This window comes from Lissotriton vulgaris, chromosome 4_1 (genome assembly GCF_964263255.1).
Source record: "Lissotriton vulgaris chromosome 4_1, aLisVul1.2, whole genome shotgun sequence".
NCBI classification, from domain to species: Eukaryota; Metazoa; Chordata; class Amphibia; order Caudata; family Salamandridae; genus Lissotriton; species Lissotriton vulgaris.
The window spans coordinates 1,250,162,010-1,250,189,246 of NC_141691.1; the positions used below are offsets into that span (position 1 = coordinate 1,250,162,010).

Below are 27,237 nucleotides of genomic sequence, written 5' to 3' on the forward strand. Positions count from 1 at the left end.
TCGCTACAAGGAGGGTATATCTCGCCCATCTGGTCGTATCATATTTAAAAATATCAGGTGGAATGCCATCTGGACCTGGCGCCCTCCCACATTTCGCGGAACCAATGGCAATTTCCGCTTCTCTAAGGGAGAACAGATCGTCGGTTGCATAAACCAGTATTATACTATCAGCTGCCACAGGATGGTTAACTTCCGCGTACTGAGGTCTGAAATAATCCACCCAAGCTTCCTCTGCTACATTATTGTCTGGCTTCGCAGGACCGGCTCCACTACCCCACTTGATGATTTTCCAGAATGCCCTGGAGTCTTTACTATCAGAGGCCTCTTTTAGTTCGGCCCAATGGCCTTCATCCCAATTCTTTTTGGCACGATAGATGGCCATTTTGTACAGTTCCCTATTCTTTATCACAGCGGCGCGGTCCCTATTCCTTATGGCTTGTCCCAGGGCTAATCGTGCTGATCTACAGTGACTATCGAACCACCTTCCCACTTCTTTAGATTTCTTCCCTTTCCTTTTTTTAATGAAGAAGCATGGTCTCAGGAGGGAGAATAATTTATTGTGGATTTCGGTGATACCACTATCCCCTGGAACCAGTGGAACCGCTGTTTCCATCGCGGAAATTGCACAATCAACAACATTATTGATGTAAGTCATAGTGGCCTCGTTTGCCAGTACCTTGGGCCATTTTAACCTGCGTTCATCATTACTCATTAACTGACCTAGGGGTTGATTGCTAACTTTCATTCAGGGAACCCTTGTTGTCTTCAAAGAGTTCATCATTACTCATAACAGGGGTTTCATCATATATCACTAGAGGGTTACCCGCACCAGTATTCCACCACCTATGAGTCACACAGAGGGGGTTGTGGTCACTTTCAACCCGGGGCCTAACTATCATATCAACAACCCCTTTCCACAGTTGGAGACTGCACAAAATGTAGTCGATTCGGCTCCTGTTGATGCCATTGTCAAAAGTGTAGCTGCCCTCCTTGTCCCCAGGTGTCCTCCCGTTCAGTGCTCTTAAACCATGTTCCATACAAATTCCATTCAGTAATAAGATCTCTTTTGTCCATCTCTTTACAGGTTTTAGGCATAGAGGTGGTACTCCCCAGAGATTGTCCTCTTCGCTCTCCAAGAGGTCATTTGTACAGTCCAGAGGTTCAAAAGTCCTGTTGAGGTCCCCTACAATTATCGTTACACTTTCCTGGGACTTGGTCTCTATGGCAGTAGACAACAGCTCAATGGTGGGTAAATTGGTTACGTTGTTACCTCTCACGTAGACATTATACAAATCTATTGGTTGACCCTTTGCTACGGAGATTCTTAATACTTGCAAATCACAATTTCCCAGGTCCAACATTTTGATGTTGATCTGCAGGTCCTGTCTAACCCAAACAGTTAAGCCTCCCTTGGGCCGCCCTCTTCCCCCTTTTGACGCTGGTATACAATAATTCAAATAACCAAAACAGAAAAGGGGATCACAAGCCCAGGTTTCTTGGAAGCAACAGATGTCATACCCACTTATAAAGTCCACCCAGGATTGGGAATCCAATTTACTGGCCAGCCCAGCAACATTCCAAGATAAAAGCGTACCAATGCTAGCATCTGGCCCATCTCGAGTGTTAGTCAATGGAAACACTTGGGCTAACATAGGGCTTTCAATAGAATTAGTCTGCCTTTCTAGGTCATCTATTGGATCGACTGTCGTATTGGCTGTAGCTGGGTATGTTATCTTGGCATTTGTATTTAGGGTTCCCAGTCTAAAACCACCTACTTTAACCAAACCCCCCGTCTCGATGTTATTGACCAATAGATTTGTAACAATTGTATTACCTTGAACATCACATTGCCCTTTTGGCTCGTTAATATTCCCTCCTATACTGTCTGTACTGGTTTGTCAATATCCCCATCCCGGCTCCTGCCATCCTACATGAGAGTTGTAATATGTGTATGTGGTATGGTTATGACCAACAGGAGGAGGTGGTAAGGGATTGACTGGCCATGATACAGTAGGGGGAATAAGGGGTTCATTGAGTAAACTAGTCGTTACACTAGTGGGTCGGGGGTAAAAAAAGGTAAGGTCTACAATTCCGATACCTCCCTTGTTTGTTCCCCATCCCTGCCTTGTTATCCATCCCGCCACCCTTGGGTCTTGAAAATTAACCACTATGCAATCCCCACCCAAGGTTTTTGATGTATATCCCATCCAATCTATTCTCCTTACCCCTATGATTAGCCCGTCGATGTCGCCAGGCAGAGGACGGTTTTCCTTTAGCCAGTGCATGATCTTGTTTTTGAGCATCTGGAAAGTTTCTCTCTGTCCTGGGGGTAATGGTGGTACATTTATAAGAACTGCTACGTAGGGAAAGGAGTCTGGGGTGAGATTAATTGGTGGTTTTCTGTGGGTGGCTTTGCCAAGGGCGGTGGGATAGATTTGGGAACTTGGGGGACATATTGGGGGACAGGCTTCGGCGCCTGTTGTTTGTTATTTATTAGGGACGGTACTGAAGTTTTACCTACCAACAAACCTGTATTAGCCCTATTCCCTCCCACCGGAATATTCTGAGCTGTCTGCGTACTATTAATTACGTTTGCGGTTGTTGGTACTATTCCCGCTTGGTGACGCACTGTAGCCTCAGCACTCATTGCGATTGGTGGATTTTGTGTCAGGGGAATTGTGGGCTGTGTAGGGTGTATTATGGTCGACTGAGGTAAATCAGGACCAACGTTTGCTCTCTCAGTTCTATCTGAGGATTTTACAATGGCTTTAGCTGTAGGTTTGCTCTGTTTGGGAGGTAAAGGAGAGCTATTTCGGGGGTTTCTTCCCTTATCCTGAATAACAGGGTTGTTTAGGACCTGAGAGTTTGTGCTTACTTCTACCCTATTCGCTTTAATCAGTGATTTTGTAGAATAGAAATTGTCTAATGTTGTCTGTTCAAAATGGTTTAGCCTATCTACAAGCTTGGCAATTCTATCCTCAATAGGGGTGAGTAGTGATCTAAACAATTTTTCCAGTTCAGGGAGAACATTTACAAGTGATTGCACCTTATCTTTACATGGTACAGTGGAGTCGGTACAAGGATTATCATCTCCGTCCTGGCTGTTCAAGGAGACAAGATTAGTAGGTGTAACACTTTCTGTACTTTGAGTTTCGTTAGTAACTACCTCTCCTGTGTTCACGAGTTTATGTAACTTCCTGAGTTTTTGAGGGGGTTTGACCACCCTTTTACATTTTCTTACAGATGCTGGTCGTTTCCGTTTGGACCCGATTTTGGGTTGGGCCAATGTAACCTGAGCACCAGAGTCAGTAAGCGGTGCTGGTAGGATTTTGCCACCACAAGGATTATTTAGTTCTGTCACAACATCCTTGTTTGGTTTTTGGGCCTGAACCTCAAGATGTTCATTTGCAACTGGCAGGTTCACTGATGACAGAGGAGTTACCAGGGTGGGGTAAGCTAGATTTGAAAACTTATCCGTTGAATTCTTAAGTATTTCGATTGATAGCCTACGCTCTGCGCGCTTCTCTGCCAAGGTCAACTCTTTGTCTATTACCACTGAACGATTAAAGAAAAATTTATCTAAGGGACCAATTGCCAGTGGACCAGACTCTGCAGGAGAAGTTGTTAGATGGCTATTTACAGAGTTTGTTAATGTGGACATTGCCATGTTAATCACTAATCAAATCCAACTTTTCTAAGCCACTTACTGGAGGAGATGTTATATGTCACTGGTAAGGGGGGTGGCCCAGCCCGGCCTCCTTCGGCCCCGGACGGCCACAGACGGTCCCGCCCTTGTCCCGGGCTTCTCCCGCGCGCTCTCCCGCGCTGCGGGAGTACTAGTGGCTTAATAAGGAGTGTGAACACAATAGGTGGAAGGGGTAGGAGGGGTCGGGGAGAGCGGCCCAGGTGTAGCTGATCAGGGCTGGCGGGCGCTCCTGGGAAATGCAGTCCCAAGGAGCTCACGCACTCGCTCGCAGCCCCGTGTAAGTACTTCCCTCGATGTCCCCTTCAAGGCGCTGCAGTCAACACTCCTCACGCAGCGGGACCCGCGGAGCGGGTTCCGCAAGAAGTAGGCTGGCAACAGGCAAATCCAGACAGGTAGAAACAAAAGCAGCAAGGCGTCCCACTCGCCGACTCAGCGAGAGCAGATGATAAAGGCTCGGTGGAAGGGTAGGAGGGGTCGGGGAGAGTGGCCCAGGTGTAGCTGATCAGGGCTGGCGGGCGCTCCTGGGAAATGCAGTCCCAAGGAGCTCACGCACTCGCTCGCAGCCCCGTGTAAGTACTTCCCTCGGTGTCCCCTTCAAGGCGCTGCAGTCAACACTCCTCACGCAGCGGGACCCGCGGAGCGGGTTCCGCAAGAAGTAGGCTGGCAGCAGGCAAATCCAGACAGGTAGAAACAAAAGCTACAAGTTTTGGTTTTGTCAGTGTTATGTGTCACAAAAACTGTAATGTAAGCATGTTGAGAAAAACAAAAACGATTTGAAAGTGAGCAAGAAACATATGAAAGCATCTCAAACAATTCCAAGAATGTGCAGCAAAAATGTGTGCTATTTTAAAGTCAGTGAAGAATCCAGCATAGCTGTATTTTGAAAGCGCAAAAAACTGAGGCAAGTCGCTATCCACTCAAGAAATGCTAATGTGTCTGTTATATGTAGGATGTAAAAAAATATGTTAGTTCTTAATTCTGCGAAATGTCCCACTTATGGTTTAACAGTAAAATGAGTGGTAAGAGGGAGAAAGAACGATTAATTTTGAAACTGTGCCCGCTGCACTTGGCGGGAAAAGAAAGAGAACGAAGTACTGGAACAACCCAGTATTTCTAATGCCATCTGATTCTCTGAAACTACAATCTCAGATGAGAGTCGCCAGCTCCACTTTGCTGCCAATAAAGCAGTCTCGGCTGTAGTTTATCAAGCCTTGGTACACCACTATGAATTGACGGCTTCCTGCCTGGTTTATAATAATATGGGGTTAGCTCTGAACCTTCGGTGTCAAACACGTATTCGCATCCAGTCAAGAGATAGACCCTCCCTTGTAAAAATTGCAGCAGGAGCTCAAAGGTATCTTGTAATCAGGACCGGACTGGGAACGCAAACTGGCCCTGGCGATTGAGTTGGACCAGCCCATGGTAAAGGGGGGCAGCTTTGGGAGTGTAGGGGGGTACACATGGAAAACAGTGCAGCTGCTTTTGTTACAGGGGCAGTGAAACTGGCACCCGGTAACAGAAACGGCGCCCCAGGGGTCCAAAACTGGCCCCTACCCAGGTGGCCCATCGGGGAAACACCTGGTGCCTGCTACAGCCAGTCCAGCCCTTCTTGTATTCTTGAAAAGGAACAGAGGCCATTCAGATCATACATCTGACCCGGCGTCCAAACCCCTTGTTGTGTCCATTTAAAATGATTTCTAATGAAGTTGTGCAAAGAAGATGCAAAGGGTAATGGAAAGATATTTTTGGGGGATCAGCCAGATGTTGGTAGGTATTAGGTACAGTAGAGGTGAAGTATTCTGTGAGTGTTTATTGCGTGCAATGTAAGTGTTTGTTGGGTGAAAATGTAGCTACAGACCCGCCTAAACCCAAAGGCAGATAGATGGTCTAGATCAGGGGTACTCATAGTACGGCCCGCGGGCCTGTGGCGGTCCAGCAAGCCTTTCCTGGCGGCCCGCGGACCCCCGAGACATCATACCTGTGTTTAACGTTTTTTTTTGTAAGTGTCTGCAGCAGCGCGAGAGACTCTGCAGCTCTGTGGGAGCTGCCGGCCGGGCGATCCAAGCAATCGCCAGAGTAAAGCTGCAGGAGCCTAAGAAGAGGTGAAATACAAAGGCCACATTAACATGCAAATGGCCTGTTAAGTGCTCGGGTGCGGCTGTGAGTTGTGTGCGCCCCAGCTGGCACACAGGCAGGGTGAGATGACAGAGGGAGTGGGAGGGAAAGGGAGGGGGAGGGGGACGGAGAGGGAGTGAGAGGGAGAGAGTGAGTGAGTGAGAGAGAGGGAGTGAGTGAGAGGGAGGGAGGGAGTGAGTGAAAAGGAGGGAGTGAGTGAAAAGGAGGGAGTGAGTGAAAAGGAGGGAGTGAGAGGGAGTGAGTGAGAGGGAGTGAGTGAGTGAGAGGGAGTGAGTGAGAGGGAGAGAGGGAGTGAGAGGGAGAGAGGGAGTGAGAGGGAGTGAGTGAGAGGGAGGAGTGAGTAAGAGGGAGGGAGGGAGTGAGTGAGAGGGAGGGGGGAGGGAGTAAGTGAGTGAGAGGGAGGGGGGAGGAAGTGAGTGAGAGGGAGGGAGTGAGTGAGTGAGAAGGAGGGAGTGAGTTAGTGAGTGAGAGGGAGTGAGTGAGAGGGAGTGAGTGAGAGGGAGTGAGTGAGTGAGAGGGAGAGAGGGAGTGAGTGAGTGAGAGAGTGAGTGAGGGAGAGAGAGTGAGTGAGTGGGAGAGGGAGGGAGGGAGTGAGAGGGAGGGAGGGAGTGAGAGGGAGGGAGGGAGTGAGAGGGAGTGAGTGAGTAGGATGGAGTGAGTGAGTGGGAGGGAGGGAGTGAGAGAGAGGGGGTGGGAGTGAGAGGGAGGGGGTGGGAGTGGGAGGGAGTGGGAGTGAGAGGGAGGGAGTGGGAGTGAGAGGGAGGGAGTGGGAGTGAGTGAGTGAGTGGGAGTGAGTGAGTGAGCGGGAGGGGGTGAGTGAGAGAGTGAGAGGGAGGGAGGGAGTGAGTGGGAGGGAGTTAGTGAGAGGGAGGGAGGGAGTGGGAGGGAGGGAAGGAGAGTGTGGGAGGGAGGGAGTGGGAGGGAGTGAGTGGGAGGGAGTGAGTGGGAGAGAGTGAGAGGGAGAGGGAAAGAGTGAGAGGGAAAGAGTGAGAGGGAAAGAGTGAGAGGGAGGGAGTGAGAGGGAGGGAGTGAGAGAGACAGACAGGGAGTGAGACGGACAGGGAGGGGGAGGGAGTGAGGTGGAGATAGAGAGGGAGGGAAAGGGAGGGAGACGGAAAGGGAGGGAGACAGTCAGGGAGAGAGAGGGAGGGAAAGGGAGGGAGACTGATGGGGAGTGAGATGGAGGGAAAGGGAGGGAAACTGATGGGGAGTGAGATGGAGGGAAAGGTAGGGAAATGGAGGGAGGGAAAGTGAGGGAAATGGAGGGAGACAAAGGGAAAGGGAGGGAGATGGAGAGGGAGTGAGAGGGAGGGAAAGGGAGGGAGACGGAGAGGGAGTGAAAAGGAGGGGGAGTGAGAGGGAGGGAGAGGGAGGGAAAGGGAGTGAGATGGAGGGAGATGGAGAGGGAGGGAGAGGGAGGGAAAGGGAGTGAGACGGAGAGTGAGAGGGAGGGAGACGGAAAGGGAGGGAGACGGAGTGGGAGTGAGAGGGAGGGAAAGGGAGGGAGACTGATAGGGAGTGAGATGGAGGGAAACGGAGGGAGACTGATGGGGAATGACATGTAGGGAACGGGAGGGAGACTGATGGGGAGTGAGATGGAGGGAAAGGGAGGGAAAGGGAGGGAATTGAAGGGAGAGGGAGGGAAAGGGAGGGAGAGGGAAGGAAAGGGAGGGAGAGGGAGGGAAAGAGAGGGAGTGAGAGGGAGGGAAAGGGAGGGAGACGGAGAGGAAGTGAAAGGGAGGGAGAGGGAGTGAGAGGGAGGGAGAGGGAGGGAAAGAGAGGGAGTGAGAGGGAGGGAAAGGGAGGGAGACGGAGAGGAAGTGAAAGGGAGGGAGAGGGAGTGAGAGGGAGGGAGAGGGAGGGAAATGGAGAGAGATGGAGAGGGAGTGAGACGGAGGGAAATGGAGGGAGAGGGAGGGAAAGGGAGTGAAAGCGAGTGAGATGGAGAGTGAGAGGGAGGGAGAGGGAGAGAGAGAGGGAGTGAGAGAGAGTGGGAGTGAGAGAGAGGGAGTGAGACAGAGAAAGACAGGAGAGAGGGAGGGAGAGAGGGAGAGAGAGCTAGAGAAAGGGAAAGAGAGCTATAGCGAGGGAGGGAGACCGAGAGAGAAAGAGAGAGAGAGATGTGTGTATGCCGTGACAGCTCAGTGGACGGAGGCGTCCGCTGCAGGGACCTGTGATCAACCTCATGGTCAGTTTTATGTTGTTGCTCTAGCCCCGCCCCTCTCCCACTGACCCCGCCCCCCACCGATGCGGCCCTCGGACACAAACCAAACTGTAAATTTGGCCCCCGAGAGAAAGTTTGTGAGTACCCATGGTCTAGATAGTCTCTATTCTAGAATGTAGAAAAACAACCAATTGTAACTGGATATTATTACTGGGCAAGAACAATATTGTTACTCACACCAACTACAATGACAGAATGAAGTCAGTTAAAAGGGTATTAGTTATTAAAAAACCAAATTCCTGTATGCAGTTAATGGAAATAAAGTAAGTGAAGTCAAAGCATTGTATATAATGAAAAATTTATAGATGTTATATCTGTTTAGTTAAATAACGTAATAGAAAATAATGAATTTCTGTTGGGGATTCATTATAATTCTTCTTTTTCCTATCTGGGACATCTACACAGATTATACTTCCCCCCATAATTCTGCACTTAATGGTCAGAATAGAGTTACAAAGACCCCCATACCACTTCATCAGAATCACTTGATCTTCCAAATTTTCGACATTTCATCCATTTCTTTGAATTCTTTTTAAACATTTTAAGTTTAAAAAGCTTTATTGAGAGAAAATACATATGCACCAGTAAGCCAGTAATACAGAGAAATAATGCAAAACCAGTATTATACAATAACAGACTGCAATTTGAAAACAAAATAGAAAGCTGTTTAAATATTTTTTACGGGGAAAGTAACCTGGGGGGGGGGGAGGGGGAAAGAGGGAAAAAGGGGGAAAAACTAACCAATGAGGCATAGAACTTGAGGCGAATATTAAATTCAAACTTCAGAGAGTAAGAAAGGCAATCACAAACAACTTAAAATAACTACTAAATCAACAAAGTTATAGATATCAAAAGAACAGAAAGCATTCAAGGAGGTTTAAAATTTGCATCATCTGTTTCGGAATTAAGTGTTGAGGTCAAGCTGTCTAAATAGATGGTCAGAGGTAACCAAAAAAGATCCCTATTAAGAGTTGGTTTGCAAGAAGAGGCAAAAGGAATATCAAGATGATGAAAGTGACATATAGTGTTCCACCAATGTTGTATAGAGAGTCTGTTGAGTGTTTAACAGTTAAGTGTAATTTGTTGGAATGCTGGAGCAAGCATAAGGTCAAAGAGACCTTGTGGGTGAGGGGAACAATCTAAAGAGTCCGACAGGCTACCAGCAAAAAGAAGAGTGATAGAATAAGGAATAGAGATGTTAAGTATTCGTAAGAAATAGGACCATACTTTTTCCCAGAAAACGGAAACTTAAGAACGAAGGAAAAGAAGATGCTTGTGATCATCACCAGAGGAGACACAAGACCAGCAATTAGTATCAGTGGACAGGGAAAAACGAGCTAAGGAAATATTATTAAGATAGAGTCTGTGATATAGAAAAAACATAGATTGAGTGAGAGAAGTGGAACGAGAAATTTTAAGAGAACAGGACCAGAGTTGATCCCAAAAGGAAATATTCCACTCACATCCCAGATCAGATTCCCATAAGAGTTCCAATTTAGTCTTAATACGCTCCGGGTTCGCGGCCGAGAAAAACTTATAGATGAGAGAAGCCTTAGGGAGAAAAAGAAGGATATGCAAAAGAGGATTTGGAGGGACAGAAGGTTAGAGGGACGGAAGAGAATAAAAAGTGTCTAGAATTAGTGTCATTAGAATAGAAAATCTCTGTAAGAAAGAATGTGGGCAATGAAAAGTAGATTGAAACTGGGGAAAGGAAGAAGGAGATGTACCATCAAAAATATGTTTAACCCAAATTATATTTTCCCGAAAATATTGTATTTTTTCCGGGCAATCCCATTTTTGGTTGAGAATGCTATTATTAATACTCTTGATTCCTGCATGTCGAAATTTATGTGGAATTATGGGAAAGTCAGGAGGGCCTTGCCAAAGCTAACACTACCACAGCAAAGAGGAGGGCTAGCTATACCAAATCTGACATTTTACTTATGGGCAACTCTTCTTCAACAAATGACCCCTCTTTTTGACACTAAACCAACCATAAGCATTATTCCAGGCCATACTATACCCTCAATATATGAATTGGTATTAGGGGACAAAGCCAGAGGACTGCTTTTAAAACAAGTTGAACCCTCATATTTTAAAAAGATTAAATTTAAGATCATTATTGATGCATGGAAAATCTGGAAACACACTAGTAAACATCTGATAATACCAAAATATACAAAATACACTCCTCTCTGGCACAGTTCAATTATACCAATTCAACTTAATGACAGCATTTCCAGGAAATGGGAGAGCTTGGGGATCGTGAAAGTAGGGGATTTCCTTGGTCAAGATCTTACACCATCATTTGAGGAACTACGGGATAAATTTATGATCCCCTTTACTGACTATTTGAAATACATACAAGTTTATACGACCATCGCACAAGTTGTACCTAGAATAGAACTAAAAGGTATCCCATTTTTAGAATTAATAGTTAGGCGGACCACCAGGATAGGAAATATTTATGAACTACTGATGAATAACTACCCTGACGATCTAGAACGGGTTGAAAGTGGTTGGGCCACTAAATTAGATAATTCAAATACTGATGTTGACATGTCCTTGATGCTATCCTCTAAACTGTTTTTAGCTTCTAACCTAAAGGCCCAAATGTATAAAACAATATACGATCTTTATTATACCCCTGCAAAGTTGTTTACCTGGGGTAAAAGGCCAAACGATCAGTGTCCAAGATGTGCTCTTGGTCCAGCTAATCTTATACATATGCTTGCTGACTGCCCTAAGTTAGAAGTAATTAAAAAAAAGATGTCTGAATATTGGGCAGAAATTTTTGGGCATGAATTAAGGATATCGTCAACACTTTATGTTTTAGGTTATGATGACTCTCTTGGATACAGTAAGGAGGAAGTCATATCCGTTTTTCTGGGTACTGCTGTACTACGAATCATCCTGGCAGCTCGCTGGAAAGAGGCTGACGCTCCCACTTTTCAAATGTGGTTAAGTAGACTTTTGGGAATATATAAACAGGAGATTTCCATCTATAAAACCAGGGGGAAAAAATCTAGAATTCTTGGGGCTCAGATATGGGCTCCTGTTTCAGCCTGGTATGAGAACAAAAGAAATTTGTAAGCTGCTAAAATGACTTGCTATGGGAACTCGGTATCTATCAGTATGTATGCTACAATTTTACACAGCCATGTTTCTAATTAATCATAGCTAAAACTATGTTTAAAAGTTTTGCAATGTGATTCTGTAACGCTGGATGCAATGTATGGTTTTTAAGTATTTATACCTTTTCTACCTATAATTTGTATTTTGTATGTTGTATATTTTTGAACCTGCTCAAATAAATATATATAAAAAAAAAAATAACCCAAATTATAACTCTCCGTCGCCATGGCCTCGAAAACATTGGTCTATTATTAACAGTAATAAGGGAGTTATACCAAATGGATGACTCCAAAAAGGATTCTCTGGATATAGGTTTTGGAGAAACAATAGGTTTTAATAGAGAGCACGTATGTTTAAACAAGGGCGGAGAAGTGTAAGAGAATTTTGCAGAAAAGGTGAGGACTTCCTTAAAAGAGAAAGGCAACAAAAGTTTGTGCTCGATGGAGAGCCAAAGGGCAGTGAAAGGGGAGGTTTCAGAGATAAGCCATTTTAAGGCCTGGCGGAGGGCAAATGATTTTTGGTAAATACGGAAATCTGGGAAGTGAACCCCTCCATTAGATTTTGCTTTACGTAATGCGGATAAGGATAAACTGGCTTTTTTACCCTTCCAAAGGAATTTGGATAAACAGTAATCAACCTTTTTAAAATAACAAATAGGGATATGGACAGGAAGCATAGAGAGGACATAGATTAAAATAGGGGTAATTATCATTTTGATTGAGTCTAAACGGCCCCACCAGGAAAGAAAAAGTGGATTCCAAGAGGGGTGCAATTTTTCAATCCGAGATAGAGCTTTAGACTTATTTAATTTGACAGTAGAAGCAATGGAATTAGAAAACCACATACCTAAGTATTTGATTTTGGAGCCAATCCAGCAAAACCTGTAGAAGAAAACGAATGTGGAAGGCAAGTACTGGAAAGAGGGACTATTTCTGTCTTATTCGAGTTAAGTTTATATCCAGAGACAAGGGAAAAAAGAAGAGAATAGTGAAGGAATAGACCTATCCGGGTCAGAAATAAGTAGGATATCATCTGCATAAGCGGAAAGTTTTAAATGATGATCACCGTAAGAAAAGCCCTAAATAGAGGAAATATTGCGAATGGAGGATAGAAAAGGTTCAAGAGTAAGAACAAAAAGTAAAAGGGAAAGAGGACAACCTTGGCAAACGGCGCGTCGAAGCCGAAAGTAGGAAGATGCGGAACCGTTGATTAGTACCGACGCCCTAGGGGCAGAGTATAATAAGGAGATAAGAGAGATTAGTTTAGGGCCAAAACCATGCCAACTGAGAGCCGTAAATGAAAAAGATCAGTCCACTCTATCAAACGCTTTTTCAGGATCGACAGAGATAGCTGCTAGAGAAGCGGAAAGTGATGGAACCTTATTTAAAACATTAAGAAAGAGGCGAGAATTATCTGAGGTTAGTCTACCCTTGACAAAACCACACTGTTCTTTACCGACCAAGTGTGGCATAAGAGGATCTAAACGAAGTGCAAGTATTTTAGCAAAAAGCTTATAATCTACATTAACCAGGGAGATCGGACGATAGTTTTTACAATACATGGGATCCTGTCCATCTTTGTGAATAAGGCAAATGATGGCTTCCTGAAAGGTACCCTCCGTTTTCCCAGAAGGACAAAAGGAATGAAAGAGATTTAAAAGTTTAGGGAGTAATAGTGCGGAAAAATGTAAATGAAATTCAACAATGAAGCCGTCCGGCCAGGGAGTTTTCCCTTTCTTTAAAAGACTAAGAGCAGAGGACAATTAGGTTAAAGATAAATCAGTCTCAAGATCTGATAGATTAAGATGAGAGGTGGATGAAGATGGTAAATTATCTAAATAGTATTGGACAAGGGAAATTTCTTTGAATTCCTAATATACCCTTCAGAGGGTTCCCTACTATCGTTATGAATGCATGATTTTAGCCATGAAACATTTTCTTTTGGAACAAAACACATGTCAGGTACCTTGAAATATCTATGTATCTCCACATGACTACAAGAATTCAGCATCTGTACTCATTTTTCTGACCTTAAATTATTTGATTTGATACCCTAGACACAATTGGCTCACTATTGCAAAATAGCGCATTGCTTACAGTCGTGCTAAATAGGCTTTTATTTGTGGAAGCGCACAGCTGCAGATTTCAAGGAGCAGTGCGATGTGTGGGAATGTTAGTAATCTAGGCCATATGTATATATCTCTAGGTACAAGTATAGTGATATACTACCGAGCATATATGTCATATAGCTGGAATGATTAAGTCGAGTGTCCACTTTATAAACATAAAATCTGCTTGAGTTGCCCTAGTTGCCTTTGTTATAACGTGTCATGCTCTATGAATGTAGGTAACGCCTTGAATCCCTAGGCACTCTTGTACCTTTGCAGCCAACAGGTTAGAATAAGTACCTAGGATGCAATTAGTAGCATTTTGAAATTCTCTTTAATTTGGACACAAGTGTATGAAGGACTTTACAAGAATATGCCCTTTTCTAGTATAGTGTAGGCCTAGGGATTGTTCACACGGAAACCTACACAAATAATCCCTTGTTCTCGTTTGTTCATTGAAAACAATTATTGTGTGTTAGAGCTTTAGTCAAGTGTACATAAATAAAATGAGTCATGTTAAATATTTGCTTCCAGAAAGAAGAAAGAAAGAGAAACAAGAAGGAGAATGGCAAAATCGAAGCCCCGGCCCCCTAATCAGTCTCGGGTAAGAATACTTTTTTTAAGCTATTGCAACATCAAATGGAGACTGGGTATGGTTTATGGAATATTATCAAGAACCTCTTTAAAATTATCGCCGTTTTAGCGGCAGGAAACTGCAGGAAGAGACACCTTCTTGAACATAAACAATCACTCACCCCCCAGGGGGCGTCCAGGCACCCATGCATTATGGTACAAGGGTGCTTGCATTGGTGCTTAGCAGCTTAATTTAGCGCCATGGCTAGGGGAAACGCAGGGGTGCACAGTAACTTCGTAAATATGGTGCATTCCTGCATTTTCAGAATGTCAGAGCGTGGCATTAGCAAGTTTTGCTTAACGTCACACTCTGTCATTCTGTTGTACATATCCCCCCAATTCCTCGACTCTTAGAAGATGTATGCAATTTGACTACGACCTAATTCTCACAGAAACTTCACATGATATATACCAGTCTGACAACAATTTGTTCATGACTACAAATTTACATCCTCAAAATCTAAATTTAAATTACAGTACAGCCAGTTTTTGAGACTGTAACACATTAGTTCTGTAGAAGAGGTATTCAATACACAAAAAGATGTATTGAACCTAAAATTCCACATGAAAGGCTTGAAGGAGGAGATCTTGAGATAGCAGAACAATAGATGGAACATACACCAAGAGAAGAAATTAGGGAGAAAAAGGACTAGTTTCTGTAAGTGGAAGTGATTGAAGGAGGAATGCAAGCGGAGTTCTGCCACAAAAGGGGGACGCCATATGCATACGCACAATGAGAGAAAAATTAGTTTTCATACACTTTCCAGGTTTGAAGGAGCAATCGAACAATAAGACTATGATTAGTGATACATATAATCTTGTAAAGGAATGTATTTAGGGCATATATTATTTTATTTCAGACAATGCATAGTGATCCTATCTGAGGAAGGATGATTGTTCTCAAAACGTATAGCAGAAGAAAAAACATTACATACTAACAAAAAATGAAAAAAGTGAGAAATGAATGAATAACGAAATAAAGTAAGAAATAAATACAATAAGGTGAACAGAGAAAGATGAAGTAAAATTATGATTCATAAAGAGTGCAAAAGTGTATTGAGAGAATGAGGAAGACAAGACCTTGTAAACAATAGTTTATGAGAGGGGTGGTTGTTAGCCTCAAACCACTGCATCAAGAATGTTTTGTGAGAACAACATACTGTATGAAAGACATAGTGAAATTAAGGTTTGCCTACTTAACTAACGAGTTAACATTATAACTAAGCAGCCATTACTTTGATTTGCTATTATCTTAACAAGTTAAGATATGTTAAGCTGACTTGCATACATAGAGAGTAAAAAGATTGTTAAAGACGTTTTTAGTTTTATTAGAAACGTGTTCTATGTGAATAAAATAATAGTTAGCCTTCATAGTCCAAATTCGTTGTTACATCCACAAAGGGCCTGCAAAGAGATGCAGAATAGCGGGAACAGAAGTAGTTATGTCGAAGAATTTGCTAAAGCGTAATGCAACCTGTTGTAATCAATAAGAAGATGAATACTCCAGGATTGATTCTTCAGTTACTTTATTAATTAAGATGTTAAGATAATAAGTTATAAGATAGAAAATAGAAAATAGGAAAACCCCATCAGGAGCAGCTGTCCTGCTGCTCAGCCCTCACTCAACTGACATTCATAAGCTACTCACATTCCAATCCTCCAACATTCCATATGACATGCATACCAGCTGAGCAGCAGGGAAACTCAAGATATAACACAGCCCCAGAAGTTACTTCCCAAAGCTGATCACGGAAGAGACAAATCAGCAGGGAAAAAGCAGTGCAAATACAGATTAGATTAAAAACAGCCAGGTCTTTAACTGTTTCCAGAAGCGTAAGTGATTTCAAATCTTTCTTAGCTTAGGGGGCACAGAATTCCATAGGGTTGGAGACAGAACAAAAAGGAAGCATCCTCCCATTCAGGCTCGGATGTAGCGAGGTATGAAAGCCAGGTTCAGATCAGCGGAACATAAAGATCTAGTGGACATGTATGATTGCATCAGGGCAGCTAGACTATGTGCTCCTTGCTTGTAAAGGATTTTATGGGAAATGCTAAGAGCTTTGAACTTCACATGCTTCTCGATAGGCAGCCGATGAAGCTTACCTAAAAGTTGAGAAGCAGCACTGAATTTAGGGAGAGAAAAAAGAAACCTAGCGGCTGCATTTTGAACAACCTGCAATCGGTTCAGGATAGGTTTGTTTGCACCCAAATAAAGAATTATGCAATAGTCCAGGCATGACATAACAAGGGATTGTACAATCAGTTGGCACATTTGCAGAGAGAAGAGTCCTATAATTGACTTGAGAATGCTTAGGTTGCCAAAGCAGTGACAAGCTAGAGTTCTAACTTGGGTTTCTAAGCATAGAGTCACCTATCCAAACCCCGAGATTTTTTCCCACAGATTTAGGTTCGGGGGGGGACCCTAGCACTTCTGCACCCCATTGATCGCCCAAGAGATGAGTGTGCCTACCCAGCAGGAGGATCTCTGTTTTATTACTATTACGTTTTAAACAGTTGTCATGCATCCATCTAGCAACCGTTAGACAGTTTTTAAAGTTAGAACTGCCATCAGCCGACTCCGCTGACAGGGAATTAACTGTGTATTGCCAGTGTATGACACTAGTGATAACCCAAAGGATTTCACAACATCAGCTAGAGGTCTGACGTAGTTATTAAAAAGGGTAGGGCTAAGCGCCGAACCCTGGGCAACGCAGCGTACCACGGCTCTTTGAGATTAGGCAAAAGGGGAGGATATTACTTAAAAGGACTGCAATTTGCTGAGGTGGGTAAGTAAGACTGCATGTGAGACTGCGTTGAAAGCAGCACTTTTTTTGGTTGCTTTTATTTATTGGAATTTTCTCAAACAGAGAGTAAACACCAACTATTCAAAGAAATTAAGAAAAAGAGAAAAAGGACGATATGCAGGGCAATTGAAATTGACATAACAATGGCACTAGTATAAATAGCATCCATAAGGAGTGTTCTATTACAGATGGGCCTTAAAACACATCTTCACTTACATAACCAGGGGAAATAAAGAAGAAGAGAAGGAAAGGACAGGGCCCAGTGGTACCAGCTACATGATAAACAGTTCTAAGAGGGGGTTACATACATGCTCAAGTATCTAGGGCATGTATCAGCTTCGTCCGCTACACCAATATAAAATCACATCTGAAAGGTGCGTCTATTTATCCCTGAAATTACACAAGGGGGCATACATGGAGTGGCCCAAGGGTGCATTATGTACATGCATGTTTACCAATGGGGCTTACTGCAGTTTCACTACAATCACTCAGACTCCTCAGGGTGGAGCAATAAGTAAGCCCTCAATGGTTGTCATATGTTTTTGGTCGTGAGGCAGGTGGTTGTAATGTGGCATATGTATCACTAGTAGTGTCACAGTAGATTAAGTCAAAAATCCAAGCCTTCACCATTGGGATAAGTGGGCCCCACAGTGTAACAAAATCTGCCACTTAGCGAGAAGCAGAGCAATAGAAACAAATAACCTCAATCCTGCCTGTATGGGCTTAACATACCCCAACAAGGCCAGCAGTAGAGTGGGCCGCAGCATGCAGTCAATTATCAGGGACAAATAGCGAAAGACCTTCCCCCAGTATGCCAATATGGGTGTACAGTTCCATGTCAAGTGTGAAAAGTCAGCATGCTCCACGCACATCTGGAACAACTGTGTGCTTTAGTGGGATCCATTTTAGCTAGTAGGTACGGTGTGATATATTCTCTGTGTAAATATTTAAAATGCAGCAGATTATGCCAATAATTGATAGAGACATACCATGTTTGCTCACAGCAATAAAGCCATGTTTCGTCTGGCAAGGTGCACCCCAAGTGTCTTTCTGAGGCCGCCCGGGCCCCTGCGACAACCACTGGCCAGAACAACCACTGGCCAGAGTGTTGAAGATAATTGATAGAGCCGGGAAATTAGATGGGCCCCATTTGTGTGAGTTTGGGAAAGTCTGTTGGCTCCCTTGGAGATGATGGGATGGGATGGGAGCACAGCATGTATGGCGGTTCGCAATCTATGCAAAATAAACTTGTCCATGTAGGATGTGTCGCGGCCTGCTGTCAACAGTGCGCAACTGGGTTTTGGAAAGAGGTCACCAATTATCTGTAGTCCATATAGGGTTAAAGTTTTTTGGTAAGTGTTTTTGTCATTGGAGGTAGCCAGGGACTATCTAGCAACGGTATATGCGGGGAATCCAGAAAACCAGTATTAAGATATCTTTGTAGCTTGGACCAGTCCCAGTATGTGGTTTGCAATGTTTGTATTTTGGATGGCGTCCTAGCCAATCCACAAGGTATAATAGAAGAGGATGAGCCTGCGTACAATCCGGCTTTAGATACTGCAGCCTAGCATCAGGGTGGTACCAGTAATATGCAAAATGTACTTTCGCAATCAGGTAATATAAGTAAACGTCTGGGACTCCAAACCCCCGCTCTGGTATGGCATAGTCAAGCACCAGCTTATTTACGGCTGTTTGCCAGCCAATACCAATCTAATAAGCAAACAGCAGAGTGTCTCAGAAAATGTATTTGTGAGAGAAATTGAGATGTTAAGGAATAGGTATAGAAAGCAGGGCAAGACTACCATGTTATTAATGGCAATTCTAACAGCAATTGAGAGAGGACGTTTAATCCACTGATCAATTTGTGTTGACAGTTTATCAATTGCAGGCCCATAATTGAGCTGGATAACCTCAGGAGCACTTCAATGTAGGAAAATGCCCAAGTATCGGGGAGGATCGGTGCACCAGTGCAGTGAAAAGTCTATGGTGAAGTGGAGCCGGGGATTCTGTCAGTGGAAAAATCTCCGACTTATTCCAGTTGATGGCGATTCCAGAGAAACCCACGAAGCGCATGACCTTTCAATGCAGAGGTGGGAGATTAGTTTCAGGGTCCTTTATGAATAACATCACATCATTGGCATAGAATGAAGCTAACAGAATTCCCCGGTGAAATATTAGCCAGCGCTGTAAGTGTCGCACTGGCAAATGTAGTGCAAGGGGATCCATAGTAATGATAAATAGTAGGGGCGATAGTGGGCACTTCTGCCTAGTGCCACACATAAGTGGGAACTGTTCAGTTAGATCACTGTTTTTCCAGAGCTGGGCCATTCCTAGCTTCTGCAATGTGGCATGTCGAAAGGATCACTCCAGCGAGTCAAATGCTTTTTCAGCGTCTAGTGAAATTGCTACAGCAGAAAGTGCAGGATCGATTTGGTTAAGACCTGCAAAAACTGCACACCGATTAACCAACGTGGACTGGTTGAGGACAAAGCCTGACTGGAATGGGCAAACTATCTTATCCACGAGAAGGGACAGACGAATGGCAAGCACTTTAGCTAAAATTTTGTAGTCTTGGTTTAACAATAATAAGGAGGCACAACAATGAGGGGGCTTATCAGGTTTAAGTAAAAGTGTAATTACTGCTTCTTGAATGGTGGGGGAGGGATCCCTCCTTTAGGGCCTCTGCATACACCTCAGTCAATGGGGAACTAATAAAGTCTTGTAGGCTTTGTAGAAAGCACCCGTCAGCCCGTCCGTGCCTGAGGCACCGGTACCCTTTAGGTCATCAATAGCCGGTGAGATTTCGTCTCCATCAATGGGCGCAGCCAGACACTGGCTTTTCCCTTCATACATTCAAACCATTGCGACCTCAGTGAGGTAATCAGTAAGTGTGTCACCCCCAGGAGGGTCTCGTGAGGTATATAAGCAGGTATAGTAGAAGAGAAGGGCTGATGCAATGTCCTCCCTGCATGTACACGATGTTCCATAATCCAACTCAAGATGTATAACAAAGGAAGATTGAAATTGAGGGCAGAGTAATCGGGCCAGCGTCCGACCAGGTCAGTCGCCTTCGCCATATACCCGAGCCTGCACATATTTGCCAATGTAGTTCACTTCCTTTGCCGCCAGCACCTGAAATTCCGCAAGGAGTGTTGCACGCTCATGTACGGTAGGGAGGCAGTCACGAGTCTGAGTTTGTAAGTCGATTTCTCCAAGTTTTCTTTCTATTGTCTCAAGCTCCTGGTGCATGGAGCGCAGTACTCCCACCTGCTTGGCAATATACACTCCTCTAATGTATGCTTTAAAAGCTTCCCAAATGGTAGCCTCCTGTTTCACTGTTCCGGAGTTCAAATGAAAATGCTCCAATACGGCTTCTTTGACCTCGTTGCGGAACACCTCATTAAGTAGTACCTCATAGGGGAAACGCCAGGACATACAGAGATGTGAAACACTGGGAATGTTGAGAGCCAGAAATACAGGTGAGTGTTCTGATAGTGTATGTGGGTATTGTTCGACTGTGGGGACAGCTAATAGGAGTCAGTGAGAAAGATACCAGTGGTCCAAATGTTGAGTGGGGCTGAGTAGAAGGAATAATTCTGAATGTGGGGTTTCGGGCCCTCCAGGGTTCTTTAAGAAGGAAAGACTGCAATAGGGAGGTGAGTGTCTGTACTTAGTGGGGCTTAGTGACCTCTCTTAAGCCTGCTGTGTCTGAAGAGGGGTCTAGTGTGAGCTTGAAGTCACCTCCCATTAGTATATTGTCAGCTGTTAGTTGAGATATATGTGTAGATATGTTAGGGAAAATTCGGAAGAATCTACATTTGGGGCCAACACGTTAATCACTAGAAGCGTCTCATTCCCCATCACCCCAGTAATCAGGCGGTAACGACCATCAGGGTCAGTGAACACCTCCCAGACCCTGAAAAAAATTGGGCTTGTGGACCAAAATGAACATTCCCCTAGAGAAGATGCTATAGCTAGCAAAGAATCGATTCCTCCCCCACGATGCTGAACAGTGGTTGGTGGAAAGTGGACCATAGTGAGTTTCCTGCAAGAATACCACTTGGATAGAGTATCTGGACAGATAGGACAATACCCATCCCCTTTTTCATTGGTTAGAAAGCCTTCTGATATTCCATGTCATACATTTCAACTGTAGTACCTCATGTATCATAGCTGGTGGGGACATCTATGAAGTTGTGAGATGTGTGTATGTATAAGGATGTGAAAAATATGTTCATGTCTGCGCAGCAACATTGTTATTGCCCTGTAAAAAGAAACATTAAGATACATAGCATCAAGAAAACTTAAGCTCCAAACCCTCACCCACATTGGTTAAGAAACAAACAACATCCAGTAAATCCCTTTTTTACCCTAATAAGAAACCACTAAGTGAAACTATAGGGGAACTCCTAGGGGTAGGCAGCACCCATGGGAGATGGCCATTAAGGTCTATGTTTCTGAAATAAGTCAGTGTTGTCATTGTAAGCATAATGTTAAGTGCGTATGTCTTAACTGTCAATATGTTACTGCCTGGGAGCCCAAGTCCAGTTCACCAAAGGGCCACAAGAGATCTGGAGTCATCAGTCATTCCGCATGGGGTTTAGTAGCCCAATAAGAGATCATGAGTCCGTCGGCTCTGGTTGGGATGATGGCACCTCTCTGCTACATGCATGGGGGTCTAATTTAGCTCGATTTTGTTTCCAGCAATTGGTGGCTTCAGCTGGTGAATCAAAAACCTGCACTTTGCTGTTAATCTGAATATGTAGCCATGCCGGAAACAGCATAGCGTATGTTCGCCTTCTGCAGTGTACGTTTAATGTCCATGAACTCACGGCACGCTTCTTGCACCTTACTAGTACAGTCAGGGAAGAAAGATAGATTCATGCCTTGATATTGAACAGTCCCTCATTCTCGAGGAACTCGAAGAGCCACGTTGAGGTTGTGATAATTGAGGAGCTCAGCAATAATCAATCGTGTAGGTGTGCCAGGTGCTGGGTGCAGGCCAAGCGATCAGTGGGCCCATTTCACTGCAAAAGTCGAGGAAAAGGCTTCTCTACCAAACAAATTCACAAGGAGTTTCTTGACGTAGATGGCTGTGGGGCTAGTATTTGTGGATTCCGCCTCCCCATCTTTGCCAATATTATTCCTGCGCGACTTAGCTTCCACATCCTCCAACTTGGAGGCAAACATTTCAAGAAGACGTTCAGCTCTCTCAAGTCTTTTACTACTGATGGTTTGGTCATCCTCTAGGTCTGATATTCGCTGCTCAGCTGCGTCTACGCAAGTCCCTTGTTGTTTGATGCAGCCGAACATATCTTCCAATAGGGCTGTGAGTGTAACCAATTGTGCCTCTATTGATTTAATCCAGCTTGCAGTTCTGCTACTATAACTGCAGTCCCATCCAATGGGTGGGCCTCTGCTCCAGGTGGAACCTCTGTTTCATTGCGTCTGGGGGTCCTGGCTGCGTTGAACAAGAGCTGACACTGCTTAGGATCTCTATGCCTCTTCGTGGGGCAGGGCAGCGCATTGCCTTTATAGAAAAAGAGTAGTATACAATGCTGTTTTACCTCCAAAGGTCCCCAGCCCTGAGATCTCATTCTCCCCCGGTAGAGACCTGCTAGTTTAATTTGGCTAATTAACGGTGTGGCTATGAGTGGGGCCAACCAGGGGGATTCATCAGCACAAAGCACTAGACTTGCAGAGACAGAGCGACTTAGCAATCTCAGATATGTTTCTTCCGAGTTATACCCATTATGGCAGTTATTGCCGTGGTTCATGCTCCTCCACCCGGGGGTGGGGGTTTGAAAGAGGTTTTCAACACCCAGTGGCTCACAAGGCATGCAGAGCAATCCTCACAGTGTACCACTTCCATCCAGTGTATTTCTGTGTCTGTAGTACTTAGGTAGCAGTGGGGAGACAGAGCTATCTATAGACGCAAGCACTCACCGCCGTGACCTACTGCTGGGATACCTCCTCGCTTCGCACTCTGTCTTCAGCTGCAGCAGAGATCACTCAGTCCCGCTCAGGACTGACGATCACCAGGCATCCCAGGGATCGATTACTGCGGCACCGCAGCCATGCAAGCATGGAGCATAACCCCCAGGCTCACTCATGACCCTTGTAATCGCGGGCCTTCTAGGGCCACATCAGGCTGTGAGCAACGTGGGCCACAGTGGCTCACTCAATGAGCCCAGGCAGATCCCTAGCAGCTCGGTCCATGCCGGATCATCAGGGGCATTACCACACTCAGCGATTGCCGTCAGGATGCCAGTGGAGCGCTGGAAGGCTGCATCTATAGAATGGCGGCTACAGAGCTTCACAGTTGAGAAGCCATCTTGGTCCTTGGCCTGGCCACGCCCCCAAAGGCAGCACTTAAGTCTAAGAGAATTAGTGCCTGGGATTTGCGAACGTCTGCAGCACTACAAAGGGTTTCAGTTACTGTTAGGAGAACAGTTTCAGTGCTGTGTGAAGGTCTAAATACATTCTGGTAGCAATCTAATATGTGATTCTGTTTTTGAATATGTGGGTAGGAGACTGTTCACATGTTTTCCCACAACCTGGGATAAAAATGGCAAAAGAGAGATGGGGGTGATAGCTTTCTGGCTGAGTAGCATTTAGTTGCTTTTTAAAAAGATTAATAGCCTTGACATGTTTCCTTGATGTTGGCACCACTGCGGTGCCCAACAAAAGATTGGGAAATTCTAGAAAAATAGGTGCAATACTCTCCTGAAATGTTAAGATATAATCAGGTTTTAGTGGGTCATCCAGGGATCTTGATTTCACCTGGCACATAGGCTTGTGTTCCAAATTAGTTTTTGCATTCTTAAAGGGCCTGCAGAGAGATGCAGAGAAAGAAGGGGCCATAGATCTACAATGATATACTCATACAATAGATAATAGGTTTAATATGAAATATGAAAAGCTGAATCAAGTGTGAAGAGATTCATGCGTGTATTTGGAGTTTGAGGTACTAAGGTCCAAAGCAAGGGAGGGAAGAGAGTGGGTGATGGATTATCTTACTTGTCCCACTGATAAGTTAAACCCTGTGGAGGGAAAATCTGCAGTCTAGTAGAAGAGTGATATGGTATAATAGAGAAGGAAATAGCTAGATGGTCGATCCAGGTAAGAAGGTATTGGTGCAGTGGGAAATCAGATCAGGTGAGACAAAACTGAGATCAAGGGTATCTTCTTTTGAGAGGGTGCGCCCCTTGAAATATTGAGGTAGATTGAAATTTTGGAATGGCTTATTCAAATGGTCAGTGTTTTGAACCATAAGCTCATCTATATGGAAACTGAAGTCACAAAGGGCCTCATTACGATGGCCGAGGGACTACGACTGACAGGCTGTTGGTGGCGGTCCCACCGCCATCGTGAAGTGGTTTCCCCCCACCATATAATGATGGCAGGGGTAAGCTTGGACTCACTGATTGTTCCTGAGTTGTGGCTGTGCCTGCCAGGCATTATACTATCCCTTTCCTCTGGTCGTTCCACGGCGGTCACCCCACTGTGAAATGACTGACATAATGGATTTGGGGGTCCGTAGCAGGCCCCCCTTAATCCCCGGGGCATGGACACATGCCCTGGCGGGAATTAGGGCGTCCCCTATATAACCCTGCACCATGTGGCAGGCACAGCATGGTGGCTGCCACATAGTTCAGGGTTATGTACACTCCATATTTTGTGTATTGTGGCGGGGGGCCCTGTCAGCATCCCCGCCCCATTGCCAAAGATAGGGAAACGACCCTGTGGTGGCAGTCGCATCATTATTCAGATTGTGAGCAGCTGCCTCATAGTCTTACGGTCCCAAATCCAGTACGTTGGCAGACGGACTTCAGTCTGTCCGCCATCGTAATGACCCCAGACCCCCCATGACACCTGAACAGTATTGGCATGTATGTATAAAGGCGAAATAAAGTCTAAAAAGGAATCAAAAAGCTTTATGTTGTGGGAAGGACAATGGTATACAAGTAAGATGTTTATACTAAGGCCCAAATTTATTAAGGTTTTGCGGCACCCTTGTGCCATGCAAAGGGACACAGGGCGACTCAAATCCTAGAATGAGATTTGCCAAGCCTTCGTAAATCTGGAGTAACCTAAAGCAGCGCAAGTCGCTGCCTTGCATTACTCTGCATGGTGCAGGCATTACATGGGTGGAGAGTGGGTGTTCCCACGCATTCACCCATGTATTGTAAAGCATTCCCATATTTACCAACACTAGTAGACCTGCAAATGCCTCCGAATTGTATCCCTTCCCAGCAGAGCTGCAACAAGGATGTATGAAGGCGAAATAAAGTCTAAAAAGGAATCAAGAAGCTTTATGTTGTGGGAAGGACAATGGTATACAAGTAAGATCTTTATACTAAGGCCCAAATTTATTAAGGTTTTGCGGCACCCTTGTGCCATGCAAAGGGACACAGGGCGACTCAAATCCTAGAATGAGATTTGCCAAGCCTTCGTAAATCTGGAGTAACCTAAAGCAGCGCAAGTCGCTGCCTTGCATTACTCTGCATGGTGCAGGCATTACATGGGTGGAGAGTAGGTGTTCCCACGCATTCACCCATGTATTGTAAAGCATTCCCATATTTACCAACACTAGTAGACCTGCAAATGCCGCCGAATTGTATCCCTTCCCAGCAGAGCTGCAACAAGGAGGCATATCTTCATTTCTTGTTGTTTCCTCTTTTTAAGTGTGCTGCATCTTGCAGCACACTTAGAGAAAAATGCCTCTATGGATTGTTTTGTGCAATGGTGGATTCCTTCCCTCTTTCTTTCAAGCAACACAGCAAGTTGTCTTGTTGCACTGCATAATGGTTTTTGAAATCTGACCCATAGTTTGGAGTTAAAGGAATTCAGCCTCAGCATAACAGAGTATGGAGATCTCTTTGATATGACTAAAGGGAGAACAACGGTCTGAAGAGTGTGACAGAAGGTACCTATGTTAGAGCACATGCAGTTCACCAGTTATACACAACTTGTCCCATCCCAGGCTAGAGTAAGGTTTCCATCAGCCCACCCATTTGGCGGAACTTCGTCATCTGGAAAACCAGGAGAGAAGGGTCACATATAGCCAAGATAGCACACAGGCTAAATGTACAAAAGTACTGGACCTCCTACTCTCTGGATGACTCAGCCTCTATGTTTTTCCAAGGTATATAAGGACCGGTGGAGTGCAGTGCAAGTGATAAGTGCAAGTGTGATAAAAATGACTAGAAGGACAAAAAATGTGTTTATTGGGGATTGTCCTAATGCCATCTAATAAAAACCGCCTGATAGTTTGGGAAAATTTTTTACTATCATTTGGCTAGGAGTGAGGTCAACATGTTTCAGCCGAGAGGGTTAATGACCCGGCTTTCTTCAGGACCTAATGGATGATGTGTGCTATTGCAAATATATCAGTTCACGTGAGAACAAAATAATATATTACAACAAAGGAAATAGATCAGTGGTTATTAACCACCCTACCAGACATATATCCCATATGTGTGTGGTTCCAAAGTTACTTCCTCATCCCTGAAAAGTAAGGAATATTATCAAGGATAATGCTACTCAACTTGAGGAGGTGAACGGTAAACAGTGCTCGAAAACAGGGAGGTTCAATCTGTCACATAGTCGTTCATACTTTGTACACGACTGGTCCCATTAGCCATAACGTACTGATGGTGGAAATAGTAATTTTAATAAAAGGAAGGTACTCACCCAGCTTTTTGTGGGGGTAAGCCTCACCTCGCCCGGCAATTGCTCGGCGTATGAGGCCCCGATATAGTGGTAAAAAGAAAAACAATGGGGAAACAACAAGTGATTACATAATCTAACTTATATACCCCTAGAAAACTCACTAAAAACCTCTATCTTGTGTGCCCACAAACCGTGTTATTCCAAAAAGCGGACCCAACTGACCCCCACTGAAGGTGTTGCTTTTAATCTGATCAGGATTTTATTGTGCAAAACTCTGTGGTTACAATCCAGAGTAGGCATAAAGAGATAGCTGTTATCCTCACAAAAAAATTCTTGCAATATTGTTCTCTCAAAGGAGATCAGGCTATCTGGATTATTACATAGAATAGTAATGATAGCAACTAGCTAAAAATGTGTTGATTTAATAAAAGCTGTTAGTCAAAATGTATTGAAAATGGAAAAGAAGTATTCTCTGCTGACCATAGTTATGCTGCATGTAGCTTTTATGCCCAAAGGTGCAAAATAAAGAGCTGTCAAAACCAAAAGAAAGTTGGCACTTTGCTAAACTGGCTAGAAAGAAGTAAAACAACACACCAGGCTGTGGTTCCTTTAGAGCAACAGAACTCAGGACTTACCTATCCGTCGGTACCTCTTCGCAGTCTGCGAGCAATGTGGGAGGTATCGAGGAAGGCCAGGAGTCCTCTCTTATACTATCGCTGATTGGTAAATAGGATCTCATTAGTTATTTATCCAATGGGATATCGCGCTGTCTGTGAATATCGCGGCTTGTAAGACACTCAATGCGCATGTGCGGTTC

General features: G+C 44.5%; 1 protein-coding gene across 2 annotated transcripts in view; it reads left to right on the forward strand.

Annotated features, from left to right (window-relative positions):
- Positions 1 to 27,237, forward strand: part of CD226 (CD226 molecule) — a 395,540-nt gene that overhangs the window by 258,835 nt on the left and 109,468 nt on the right. For both annotated transcript variants that reach the window (XM_086965452.1, XM_086965451.1), the window contains exon 5: positions 13,843 to 13,912. In XM_086965452.1, the coding sequence (XP_086821578.1) occupies positions 13,843 to 13,912 (70 nt within the window). The remainder of the gene's footprint in view (positions 1 to 13,842; positions 13,913 to 27,237) is intronic.